The 13742-nt window shown below is 40.1% G+C and overlaps 1 protein-coding gene across 1 annotated transcript in view; it reads right to left on the bottom strand.

Moving 5' to 3' along the window:
- Positions 1 to 13102, bottom strand: part of DNAAF1 (dynein axonemal assembly factor 1) — a 13909-nt gene extending 807 nt beyond the window's left edge. Inside the window, exons 1-11 of the mRNA XM_035898861.1 lie at positions 12947 to 13102; positions 12475 to 12615; positions 11881 to 12016; positions 9202 to 9293; positions 8121 to 8342; positions 7208 to 7374; positions 6829 to 6950; positions 6071 to 6285; positions 4647 to 4907; positions 3914 to 4023; positions 1172 to 1240 (exon numbers count right to left, since the gene is read on the bottom strand). Coding sequence (XP_035754754.1) covers positions 1172 to 1240; positions 3914 to 4023; positions 4647 to 4907; positions 6071 to 6285; positions 6829 to 6950; positions 7208 to 7374; positions 8121 to 8342; positions 9202 to 9293; positions 11881 to 12016; positions 12475 to 12615; positions 12947 to 13082 — 1671 coding nt within the window. The 5' untranslated portion in view covers positions 13083 to 13102. The remainder of the gene's footprint in view (positions 1 to 1171; positions 1241 to 3913; positions 4024 to 4646; positions 4908 to 6070; positions 6286 to 6828; positions 6951 to 7207; positions 7375 to 8120; positions 8343 to 9201; positions 9294 to 11880; positions 12017 to 12474; positions 12616 to 12946) is intronic.
- Positions 13103 to 13742: the final 640 nt, after the last annotated feature.

The raw sequence follows: 13742 nt of genomic DNA, 5'->3' as shown, positions 1-13742 counted from the left end.
TCCTGCTGTGAAGGTAGAAAATGCAATTGAAAATACATTACTCTAGGTGTAAAAGCTAAAAGATGAGTAAATATCTCTCAGATCTGCGTAACAGCTGTCAGCTTTGATGTGCTGTTCTCCCCAAATGTATGGAACATGTGCTTCATACCCACAGCTCTGCTGCTTTGTGGATCAATCCTGGGTTAACTGTTTCTTAGGTGTTAGCCATGAACTGACCATCAGCTATTAACAGTTCATAAAAAGACGACCTGTGTCAGCAATTCAGTGATGCCTCGGCTCGCTTCTATTACTTTAACTCCAAAGAGAGGGACCTGACATCTTCATCTGACTTCAGTTACGAGCATGATATGAGACTTCGGAGCATGATAGCTGCTAATGCTTAACTGCTTCAATAATCATTTTTGTTCCCTTCCCTTAATCTTCTTTTAATTGGAGGCTTTGTTGGCCCAGACATTTTGCAACACTGTGACTAAAAGAGCAAATAAGTTCCACACCTTACACCAACTGGAGGAAAATTTTACATTTTCTTGGAGGCACTTGTAAAAAACCATGTACTCTGTCAGCCTCTGTCTCCAGCACGGCAAGCGTGAGTTAGCATTGGCACCAGAATCAGAGCTGTGCTTTTAATCTTTCCTGGTTTCTTTTTCCTCTTCTGTGCCTGTAGGCTTTTGCCTAGAGGGTCAGTTTGAGCTCAGCACAGCGCTGATGTGGGGATGAGCTGCCTCCTCGCTGACTAGCCCCAAGTGGAGTGGAGGAGTTTCAACCTCTTTGTGTTTTCAGTTGAAAAGTCTGATTTCATTCAGTAGCAGGCGATTTGTTCTATCTAGTCAGTCCTTTGCAGCATATTAGTATGGGTAAAGTATATTCTAAGAGTAATCTTCATTAAAGCACTATATGCCGCTAAGAAATTAATCTTATTTCACTGTTGCATTCCTTGATCTTAGTTTATCACTCTCCTATTTTTGCAACACAATAACATAAAAAATCAAATTAAAAAAATATTTACAAGTGAACAGAGAAGATCTGCTGAAACATCTGCTTTAGTTTATAAATGCATAACCAATTGCATCACCCAAACCGACATCTCACAACTTAAGATTATCCTCATTTTGCAGAACATCTGTAAATGTGTTTAGGGAAGCTTCATCACTGGAATTAGTAAGAATCTCACCTTTTGAACAAAGGTTTCCTCTTCTGGGGGAAATTCATTTACATCTATATCTTCTAAATCAGGCAGTTCCTGAGGACAATCACAAGATCATTAATCAGTGAGGAAAGCTACTTTAACCGATAAAATATGACATCTCTGTCTCATTGGGAATCTTCTTCAAAGCAATGCTTTTCAGGGTGAGAGGCCATGGCCAGGAACATGGCACTGTCATCCTCTCGGAGATGACAGTTTCCTCTGTTGAGCACATGTGGGAAAAGGAAAATTCATCTCTCTGCAGAAACAGCAAATGGGAAGGCAATAACCTTACTGTCAGACTGAATGTTCTTTTCTGCTATACGGTATGATTATGGGAAAAAGAAAAAAGGAAGCTAAAAGGATAAACAGCAAGGCATTAACAGGATCTGAAAAGCAAATGTGGTTTATGTCTATTAGCTCTTTCATAGCAGAAACAGTCTTACTAGACTTAATCTCAACTGCAGCCCATCTTTATGGGTAAGAGTCAAATCAAGATCTGCTGTCTACCTGAAAATGTTTATCAGTAAGCTCTGTCAACCTGAATACATCTATTACCATGTTTTACTGTGAATGCCTCATAACTGAGGATATAGAACTAGAAACTTGCTGAGATGTGTTTTTCCTCAGACAGGCCCAATCATTTCAGCTTTCCATTAGGAAATATTATCTAAGACAACTGCCACTTGCTGACATGACAGCAAAAATAGAGGGTGGACACACAAAATCACAGGTAGAAAGCAGTACCTTCTGCCAATTCTTTAATGTAGCTCAATACTGGTAAAAGCATCTCCTTTGGGTTTTAGAGCTGAACAATTTTGTAGCAAGCTGCGTGATGTGGTAGCACCAGGCACATCTAATCTGTCCTGTCTTGTGTGGCAAAGATCAGCAATGGAAATCTCTGTTTCCTGATAAGGTTGTAGCTAGTGCAGCACGTCCTGAAGTCACATAGTTTTGTAAGAATGTCCTTAAAAATGTACAAATTAAGATTTGAGACTAATGTTGGCAGGTGGAATCTAATGTCAGTAAGGAAGTGAAATAGCTGTCGAGTTTGTTCCAATCAGCAGGGTGCATTTGCAGATCAAACCAAAATTGCTTACTAAAAGTTATCCTGGTTTAGGTACACGAAATGTAGTTCAGCCACCACCAAGGCACAGACAGCAACATGGGCTTGTTTCTGCTTGCCAGAGAGATGTTGTAACCACCGTACTACAAATCCTCCTCCACTCTTCTCCCTTACATTACTCCTGAGACCATCTACTGACTCCAGGATCTGAATGAAGATGACGGTGTTGCTCCAGAGCTTCTCACTGCTGGCATCTTCACAGCTGTTCCCTGCTGTGTCAGCACTAAGTCTCTTTGGAAAAATCTGCAATAGCGTAAGTATTGGAGGTTGTTGCGAGAAGCTTTCCATCACTAAACATCAGATGGAGAATGAAGCAGCATAGACCACTGCAATGTGTATTAGTATGTGATTTGGGTTTGGTTTTTCTTCTGTAGAATTAGAATAGTCACACTTTCTATGTGTCAGAAGGAACCCCTTGTATGTATGCTGAAGAGATCCCTTTATACTACGTTAAAGGTTGTGGGAAGGAGCGCGCTATGGTGCTGTATAGCACCAAGGGAAAACCAAACACTGAACCTATGAGACCTTCACATTGTGGGTACCTACAGTATTGTGATTTATTTAAAGCTTTTATTTCAGACCCTGCAAGATCTGCTTATTAAAAATACTGTTGTATATACTTGGAATTGCTGCTGGTTCTCTCCCCTATCTTTGTTAAACCTCTCATTCAACCCAGCCAAACAGGAGGCTGCAGCAGGAAGCCCTCTACTGAAGCAGTGAGTTGAGCCCTTCAATAACAGGATGGATTTTTTTTCCTGGGAAATTAAGAGCACAGAAAAGATATGAAAGACTTTTCTAAAACATTCCAGTAAGAATTTAGTTACCAGTGGCAGTATATAGGATCAAAGAGTACATTAAGTGCTCTGGGAAATCATAAGCTCAGAAGTTTGTTATTGCTCATTATGTCATCATCTGACACTGTCAGTTCAGCAGCAGCATCATAATTAGGACATATTGAAGAGTTCTCCTTTGAAGTGAGATTGTAGTTCTCAGTGGTATCCATGTCCTCCTCAAGGTTAAATGTGGTTAAACACATTTAAAAGTTTACATCATCAGGTAGAAATCTTAGATAATAGAAGGCTGTATTACAAATGTCAATTGCTTATTATATACATTCTGCTTTTCTTGGAAATATACCTAAAAGTTGTATTTTGAGAATTAATTTATAAATATCTGATACTGCTAGCTAACATCTACAATGAGTGGGTTGCTTGTGCTTTTTTTGCAATAGTTCACATTTTCAACTGCATATTTCATTTGAGTTTTGCCTAGGAGGATGCATGTATCCATGTAGTGATTTCTGGTTTTTAATTTAGAGCCCTCATTAACTTCTGCAAAGAAATCACAGAGACAGAAGGTCAACTCCAGGTGACTTTATGGCCAAAGGACAAAATAAACTTTGGAAGCAGTGGTAAATTCTTTATACGTGCTACACTGGAGAGAATGAATACCCCTACAACTCTACTTTTTGGGTTTCTTTTTCTTTCTTTCCTTTTCCTATTAATAGACCTTTCTTAGAAACCTGGCCATGTAGTTACAAGAATTAATTTGGGAGCAGACAATACCCAAATCTGAACTTCCCAAAATCTGAATCCAATACATACATCAAGATAAAGTTTCTCTGGTGTCTCCAGTTTGATCAGTTCAGTCTCAGCATATTCATCCTGTTCAGGAAGCATGGCCTTTTCAGTAGCTGCCTTCTCTCTTGGTAGATCTAAAGAATAAACAATAGTCAGTTGCAGAGAACTAAGTGAATAAACTTTCTGTATGACTTTCTATATTGCAACAGCAAGCACTGCAAAACCAAACTACCAGGGACATGACTACCATTGCAGAATTCACAGCTGAATCCAGCTCTTTGTCTTTCCATCATATTCTTGGTCTCCCCTACTTTGTATAAATTAACATTTGCATTTTGCGATAATGTACTCCACAAATCTACAAAAGCATTCTTCCATGTGTGAAGGCACAAAACCACCCCTAGAGTGACGTCCAGCTTCTGCTGGCAGGCAGACCGCGCACTTTATGTGGGAGCAAGGGAAGCCTGTAAGCTCTCCTCCCCTGTTGCTAAACCTGGCGCATAGGCAAAGTGGAATTCCACCTTTATGTAGCAGAAGTTGCAGGTCGAGCACTCAAATCTTTATGGCTTTGTCTTTAAAGAATATTTTATCCAGTATTACTTAATTTTCAACTAGTCACTGTGGAAATATAACGGGATGTTCTTATGTATGAATCAGTTGGTTTGGATCACAGCAGAGGCGGTGCTACACTAAGACAGAGTTTGGCTCATTGTCTCTGCATCCCCAGTTTGGTTTGATTCTTCACTGTGTACGTTACCATCTGTCTTCTCGTTGAAGCCTGCGTGTTTGTAAGAGTTCGATTCTTGTGCATCCTCTTGAATTCTAGCAGGAATATTTCCAGATGTGGAATCTATGTTACCTCCCCTATTTGGTAGAAGTGTTATCACTTCATCACGAGCATCAAAACTTTCATTTCTAAATTTCTCAGTCTTCTCTTGACTGTCTTCCTCTTCTGATCTATTTGAAGTCTCTGATGTATTGGAATTTCCATCACTGTCATCTGAATTTGCAGGTGCTCCTACAGCAGAAACAAGTTCATTTAAAACTGCTGAGCTAATCCACCATTACTCATTCTAAATATCCAAACTTCACTACACGGTCTTAATCGTTTGGCCAAAAATATGCATCAAAAGCTCCTACTCTGTTTGAGCAGCTGTTCGTGACTCAGTAGTCCTTCCAAGATTGCAGCAATGTTGTGGGTTTTCCTATCTCAACTCCCTAGCAAATACAGCTCCCCAGCAAAAAAACTCATCTTGAGAAAACACCGTAGTAAACAGTCGTCTGGTATTCATAGTTAACTCTGAAAAGGCTCACAAGTGACTACATATTTAAATATACGCTTGGGCATTTTGATGGATCAGTGACAAATGCTGCAGTTATCCCTAGTTATCCTTTATGCAATCTGCCTGCTTGCAGAAAAAGTTTTACTTGTTAGTCAGCCGTGTTTAATTTCAGAGCCTGTGAAACCCAAAACCGTATCAGACAGATGAAGACTCCTCTGCGCTGTAGTACTGCCTTCTCATTTGGCTTCAGTTCTGTTTATCCTGAAACACGCATACTTCTCTAGAAAGGTTAGGTCGGCACCTATTACTGGTTGTAAACATATGCCTCCTTGAATAATGTGACAGGAGAATCTGTAGCATAAAAAAGGGCAGTAAGTGAAGCAAACGATTAATGACCTTCCTCTTGCTGCCTGTGTTACCACTGCTGTAGGCTCTAAGCTGAAGCTCTTAGTGCTAGTGAATGCAGCAGTGGAGAGGTGCCTGGATGGGAACTGGCAGGGCAGTGGATCCTACTGGAGCCCATGTGCCCATTCTGCATCCCAGGGAAATGTCACTCTTGGGTTGTAACTGCCTGCCTCCAGCCATGAACGCCTGCTGGAACTGTTAGTGCCCTGACTAGTACCTGGGTGCTCTGGTGAAGAGCGCAAGAGCTTGAAATGCTGGGACAGAAAGTGGTTTGCTGGGTTTTTTTTGTATCATCAGCAGTGAGAAAGGTGATGATTGCTTAAAATCTAAGAAGCACCAAGATCAATAAAGTATTTAGCATGGGAAAAGCAGATTCATAAATGCATTCCAAAAATTGCATCAGCCTGCTTCTGAACATTTAGGAACTATTCATTTATTTAAAACATTCAAATAGAGGCAGACACAGACATCTTCGAAAACAGTAACCACAAACCTTCTAGGATGTCTGTTGCATCTCCATTTCCACATCTTGCACTTGCATCTCTTTCTTCCATATACTTGTGTCTTTTCTTTTCCTCTGCTTTTTGCCTGATTGCTGCTAAAGCATCAATGCTATCTTGGATTTTTTTTCTCTCTCTGGTTTCCCACTTTTCCCTTTCTGCTTTCTCAGCTTCAAGCCCTCCAACAGCCCAAGCTTCTGCACAGGCTCTAATGAAAGCAAAAAAAAGCTCACTCTAATATAGCTATAAAAGCATGTCTTTATAATGAGAGAGAAATTTTAAATAGTTTGCAACAGCACAAAATAGCAGCAAGAGAAAAAAAGCATATAGCAGTGACAACCCCTTATGCAACAGGAATGCACGTATATCTTATCTTGTACGTGGAAGTGCAACGGAAGAAACAAAGATACCCAACTGCTGGTGATTGCAGCACCAGTGATCTGCCAGGACTGCTGATCGTGGCTCCGCTGTTTGGCTTCTGTTGAAATCGCAATTTGCCTCTGGTCTACAGAGCTGGCATAAACCAATTCTGTTCAAGAAGTAGTTCTCTTGTGAAAAAAAATGCATGTTTTTTCCTAGGTATGTTAGATGTAGAACTCCATATAATACTCTTGCATTCAGTCACCCACCCTCAATAAATTATAGCGGTCAGTCTTCCTTTCTTTCCGTGACAATATTGACAAAACATGGATGATCGATCATTAGCATTTGAGCTTTATTGCTTTGTAAAGAAGATGGCTCTGTTTCTTACCTATCCTTTGGGAAAACTGGTCTGTCATCCAGATATGTCAGCAGTTTTAGTCGAACAGTAAGTGTTTTTCTATAATTAGCAATTTTCTTTATCACTTGGTTTCCCATCAAATTCAGCACATGCTAGAGAAACAAGGGAAACAATTTTTAAAGTTGAGTAGCAAAAAAAATCCCAGTCTGGGTATGTGCTTTCTCTATAATTTCAAAAACAAAGAGCGAATAAAACATCCTGGGCGTTACAGGTAACCTACAGAAGCCAAATAATGTTTAATAACATTTCTTTCAGACCACGAGCTATTGCGCACTGGATTACCCGAAAAAACCATTTAATGGGATTCACCCTTACACATGATGCAAACCCTCAGCTGTATTTGACTTACCAAATTAGGCATGGTCTCCAGAATAGTTATAATACTTGGGTCACTTAGGTTGTTGTGGGAGAGATCGAGAACAGAAATACTTGGGCATTCTTGCAAGTGCTGTATGTCTTCCACCGTTTCTAACTTATTGTGCGCAATCTGCAGAGTCTGTAGGGCTTTCAGACAAGCTGTCAGGCAAGAACAGTACAATGAAAGGGATAGTGAGAGTCATTGCTTCACAGAGGGGTTTCTGGAGCAAGTAGGAAACTGCCTTGCCAAAATAACTGTTTCTGCTGAAATGTGGGGAGCTTTTTCTCTAAATTAATTGGTCTGCTAGATGTGCTTTTCGGCTAAGCCTCCAAAGCTGCTTCTTTCACCCCAGGAAAAATAGTTGTTCATTTTTAGGCTGGTGGTTGTTTTTAATTCGTTTCAAACTAGTCAGTCGCACAAAAGCAAGAGCTTGTGTTTCAAATTACTCCCAATGTACACAGATAATAATGTAGAGGAATTATCTTATTTTCTGCTGAAGAGGGAATAAATCCTTTAACAGACATAAAAGATTTGGTAGTCATGTCTGCAACTGCCAAAGCACATCATACCTGTAAATAGTGAAAACTGGGTTGTCAGCCTGTCTGCAACATAGATGAGTACTTAGATGGTATTAAGTGAGGAAAAACCACTTAACTGTCCTAGGTATCCATCTGAAAGGAATTACTATGTCTTTTCTGTTTTCTCATCTATTTGAATTGGAAAAGACATAGGTTTGACTCTTCAATAGAAGCCTTGTGGACTTTGGTACGGGATATTGTGCAAAATTCTAACGTGAATAAAAACCCCCCTTGAAACTAGCACCACTAATAATAGCTTAGCTTAGTCAAAGCTTAGGAATACAGGCTCGTTACAGGTTAAAACATGTTGCACCAACAGTTCTTACAGAGATTCTCTATGGTCTTAATGCAGTTGTTACTGATATTGAGGGAATCCAGCTTTTGTAAGTGTTCAAGGTTTTCAATTTTGTTAATTAAATTTAGTTGCAAGTAGAGGCAACGCAACTCTGTCAGAGCCTCCAAATTCTCGATTTTTGTTAAGCCATTGCATTCCAGCCATAAACACTTCAATCCAGTATACTCTTCAAGATTCTCCAGGCGGTCAAATCCTGTAGAAAAAGATGTTTTAAAATGAAATGGCATTGGGTGAAAACAAGTCTTTGGCAGAGTAAATTTCATTAAAGCAGTGCTGCTGAAACAGCCTGTGAGAACACTTGCACTCAAGTTGCTGCCAATATTTCCACTGAATTAATGGTACAGTACCTGGCCCATAAAGGGCAAAAACATATATAGGTGCCTATTCTGGTCTGTATCTTGTGCAGCCCTTTAGATGCTCAAATAATACATACTGAGAAAACAGCAAAACCAAGGCCAAATGTAGAAGGTAGATTTAGCATGTCCTATTTACTTAAAACAATTCTTATGCCAACCTGAACCAGCTAACTGTATCGTGCAAAAACCTGCTCAAAGATCACAAGAGGAGGATCCATGTTCATTCTAGCAACTTCGTTTTTTCTTCCAGTAGCATTTGAGAACCTGCAGCAAGTCTTTACTGTTCATTTTCCTCCTGACCATTTTTATTTGGCAGTACAAAAGTCCCCAAAGCTGGAAATCAGCTTCATACAAACACATTTAAGAAGAAATACATATATTTTCCTCTGAATGCAACCCCGACCAGTATTTTAAGATATTTCTCAGAGGCTACTGTTTCGGGGGGGAAGTTGATGTCTTGATTTCCCTTGATTCCTACTGATACTTTGAATGACTCCACAAAGTGAATCAGGTCTATAATCAGTTCGCTTTTCTACCTTCATATTGACTCATTTTGTTTCACAATTTCATTATTATATAAAATTATGTTTCTAGTTAAATTAATTATTAGATGCCTTACTTCAGTGAGCCATAAAATAGATTCTCTGCTAAAACGCTACTTAGAATGATAAATACAAAGTCTTGTCCACATCTTACCTTTATAATGCAAATAAAGCGTATCATTTAGGTATGGGGTCAAGTATAATTTCTGCTGTTTACAGATGTCTTTCAGAACCTTTTTTGTCATTCTAAAATAATAATGGGAAGCAGAAGCAAAACAAAAAATGTATTTCAGTGCACATTCTGAAATCTTTGTGTTTTTAACAGATTGCAACGCAACACAATTAATAGCTCTTCTATGCAAGAGACATGTCTACAGCTTTCAAGACCATACTCAAAAAAGCAGCAGGTATTTTTAGACTGGCTTTCGTTTCTACCTGTTTGAGGTGAGTTACCAGGCTCTTCTGCTAAAAAACAAAGTATGTAGGAAAGTGGGTAGGGAATTAGAGAGTCCATCTTCTTGGAAAAGAGCAACATGACTCTGTGTTAGAATCTGGTTCCTTCCTCTCTGATTCCTTCCTCCATTCCCTGCTGCTTTGGTGCAGGACCTTTGGTAGCATAGCCAATACGCAACATTTCCCTCAGACTAGAGAAATCAATAGTTATCAACCTGACATTTTAGTGAAATGTGGACTCGGAAATAGCACTCAAGGCAGTTTTAATACACAGGTGTGATTGGCTAGCTATGCCACAGCAAGAAAATGAGTAATACCTGTTCAATTGTAATTGCTTCATGTTCAGCTCCACTCCTTCTGGGATTCATGGAAGCGAGAAGCAAGAAAAGGCTACTGAGGGTGGCTATGGGGTACAGCTGACCAGTGCGGGGCAGAGGACTCAGCGAGGGGCATTGAGCAGAAAGCTCCAGTATGAAACAGCAGACACTGGTGGGGCAAAGCACTTGGGCTAGCGGCCAAATGAGGCCAAAGCTGCACAGGGCAGTCAGTGGGACAGCAAAGCCCCAGAGTATATGGGTGGCCTGAAAACTGTTAAGCCAGATATGGATCACAGTGAGAAGCAGCTGATGGGATGAGTTACGCTGTTATCTGGGACCCTGTGCTAAGCAGCACTGGATCGACAGCTTCATAGAGTTGGTATTCCCCAAGCAGGGACTTTGCAAAGAATGACAGGACACTGGTTTTGCAGGCAAGGTGTCCAGAGTTACATAAAATTTAGTAACATTATAGATGAGAAACTTGGGAACCCATTAGGAAAACACCTAGCAAAAACATTCCAAAGCAGAAAATATCTGTATCTTCCTGTTTAGAACAATTAGATACTGTAAAACAAAATTCTAAAATAAAACTTGTAGTAGATATTCCTCACTTAAAGAAATATTTCAGAAGTACAATGTTAAATGGTCCAAAATTATTTTCTACTTCTAAATTCCACATCACCAAATTGAACTGTGCATTTGTGGTCATAACTATTCACAGGACTAAAGCTTGTAACAGTACGATTTTCTTGGCAGGAAGATACTTTCAAAATAACAAAAAAACTTGAGTAAAGGCAGTAAAGTTAAACCTTTCTTAATGAATATGCTTTTAGATTTATTTACTTACTACACTAAAAATCTCAATATTGCTGAAGAACAAAACCGTAATACTACTCAACTGATTTCCTGGGGCAGTATAAGCTATGATTGTCAGCCTGTAACTGCCCTGTAAGTCAAATGTGCCTGATGCAAATCTCTGAAGGAATGAAAGATTCATAAACTTTGAATAAACCTTTAAATAGATACTGTTTTCTTGTATTGTCAGCCCAGGTACATTATTGCATGCTTGTTCCTTGCAGTATATCCTACTGTTTTTCATTTTGCTATTTGTAGTAGCGTTTAATCAAATTATCAGCATCCTCAGGCGATTTATAGGATCATAAAACATATTCCTTCAAAACACTAATTATCTTAGGCACAGTTGTTGCTCTCTGCCATCATTCTCATAAGAACTTAATTCTGAAGTGTGCCAGGCTGATTAGCCCAGGATAATGAAGTTTTCTACATACGTGCAGTCCAATCTACCTCCTGATAACTCAGTGAGAGTCTTTGCCTTGACCTTAAAGGACTGTCACTGTTGCTAGTGGAACAGCTATGTTAAAGTTAGCAGCAATATAAATTTGGGGAAGTTTCAGCATGTAAGCAGGTACAGGAACGGAGGGTAAATCTTTATTGTTCATTATATTTCACTCCATAACCAGCCCACATGACTAGACTTTCAACAATGTTATTCAATAGTAGCAAATATGGTTTTAAATTTTATTATTTGTTTGCAATGTGCTAAATCAGAGATAACACAAGAAAAATCCCCTTTTACAACTATTAAAGAATAGCCATCGCAGCATATGCTGGTTTAGGCTGGACCAAAATTACAGCCAGAGCTTACAAAGGAGTTGTATCTTATTGTCAATCACCTGAGGTACCTCTGGATTTCCTCTGCTAAAAATTATCTTGACAACTGTAGTATGTTGTGATGAATTAATACAGTGCATTGTCTGAACTGATACTTAGAAATGGTTAAATCTACTAACAAATGACTCCCACGAGAGTTTGCACAATTTTCTCCAGATCCATTCAACAGACTACATCATGTGGTTAGAATGTAGTTTGCTACTGTGGCCATAAAAAGGTTGTACAGATGCTAGAAATATTGACAAATCTTGATTTATCGATAGATGTCAAATTCATCTTCAAAGTTGCTTTCCTGAATTAATTTGTAGAACAGCGCAACTCCCATTTACCTCAATGATTTAAATAAAAAACATCCACAAACAACTTATTACCTTACACAGCCCGTCTTTTCTTCTGTCCTTTGACTGAATGAGCTGGTTACTGATCTGTGATCGCCATCTGATTTTTGTCCATTCTGTTGATCTGCCCTGGACATACGGTTGATGGCTTTCTCTTGAGTTTTAACATCTTTGTAAGAAAACAAGTTGCAGTTTAACAGCATGAGTGGGGAAAAAAAGTGTCATGTTGCTAATTACTTTAGAGAAATATTAAAGAGTACTTGCATGCAAATGTCAGTAAGACAAGTAAGTCAAGATTTTTGCTGACATTTTAATAAAAGGAAACTTAAATTTTTTAGAAGGCAAAGTAGTAAAATAAGTAGTAGCAAAATAAATTGTTGACATTTGCTTTTGTTTGTTTAGATATGGAAGTCAGGTCAAGGCTGAAGAAGATTATTATAATGTACAGGGACAATATAAAGTACTGGCACCAATATTCTTATGGTCTTAGACATCTACTGTATATTACATTTAGTTAACAATAATTTGAGTTTAACAAGGCTGCTAACTTTGCACATAGAGAGACTACAGTACTGGTGTATCTGAGTCATCTCGAGCACTGTTAGTCTAGCTCTTCTACAAATTTACCCTTTTGCACTCTTCGGAAGGCGTCTCCGGTGCTATACTCATTCAAGCTGTCTTTAGACTGCCTTTGATTAATTGCATTTGCCGTGTTCTTCTCTTCAGATTTCTGCTCTGCACCTTCTAGCTGCACTTGTATTCCAGACACTTAAAAAGAGACAGTGCAGACAAGATGACTGTACCAGCTCATTTAAATATGTTTATAATTAAAACATTTAGAGGTCAGGCTAGCTGTATGATGGTAACACAGGAAAAGGTGTCTCTCCAGGTAAAAGAAACTTAAAGAAACAGGAAAAAAAAAGCACAGTAAGATAGCAATTGAGTAAGCCTCAGCTATGGCAAGATTTTCAGTTACTTCAGTGGGAGAAAGCACGAACTCATATTGCGTCCAGATGAATAATGACAGACTTGATTTCTAGGCTTTATATTCACTACAGTTCCCTAAATTCACGCTAGCGAGCCAGCCAGCAGGGCTCACCTGTGTTGACAGAATTGCCTTCATTTTCTATTTGGGTAGCTTCGTTTCTGGTGTCATTCACAGATTCTCCTGACACCTTTTGCGCAGTAACCTCCCCTCCAAGGCCTTTGTCTGAGCCTCCGTTTTGTGACTGCATTTTAAGATATGTGATTTAGACAAACATCAGCCAAGTCGGTATTTGACTTACAGCCCAACTTCCAGACAAAATACGTGAAGGCTTTAATAGGAGAACCTGTTATAGATAAAAAGACCAGATGGGTTAATTATGAAGCCTGAACAGATCCGGCAACTTGGGGCTATTCACTGTGGAGACACAAAAAGGCAGGGAGAGTTTACTTTAAATCCTGCCCACAGCGGATCTCACTCAGAGTAGAGACGACCGCAGCCGGGAAGTTTCCCAAAACCAGAGCAAGTCACTTTTTTCCTTTCAAAGCCGGCGCGCCGAGGTTGCAGCGATGGCGCTCCTTCAGGCACGGCCAGCTCCAGGGCAGCGCCTGCCTCCCGCCCCGCGGCACGCCAGCTGGGCTCCTGAGGGGAGCTCTAGTCTCCCCACCAGGACTGCGGATGCTGTTATGTTTCCCCCCGGCACTTTTGGGCACTTTTTGCTGTTACAGCCCGGGAGCTCTCCAGACAAGACTCGTGTCCTAACGCACGCTGCAACTCCCTTTACCTGACCCGAGACCCGGCCTGGGCCGGCTGTTCCCACCCCGGCCCCGGCGCACGGGGTCGGAGGCTGCTCCTGGCCTCGCCGCGGTGTCCCCCAGGCGGCAGGAGCTGTGAACCGTGAGGGACGGAG

Source organism: Egretta garzetta, unplaced genomic scaffold (assembly GCF_000687185.1).
Source record: "Egretta garzetta isolate BGI_Z169 unplaced genomic scaffold, ASM68718v1 scaffold27, whole genome shotgun sequence".
In the NCBI taxonomy this organism is placed as follows: domain Eukaryota; kingdom Metazoa; phylum Chordata; class Aves; order Pelecaniformes; family Ardeidae; genus Egretta; species Egretta garzetta.
This window is presented reverse-complemented; position numbering and strand designations above follow the sequence as displayed.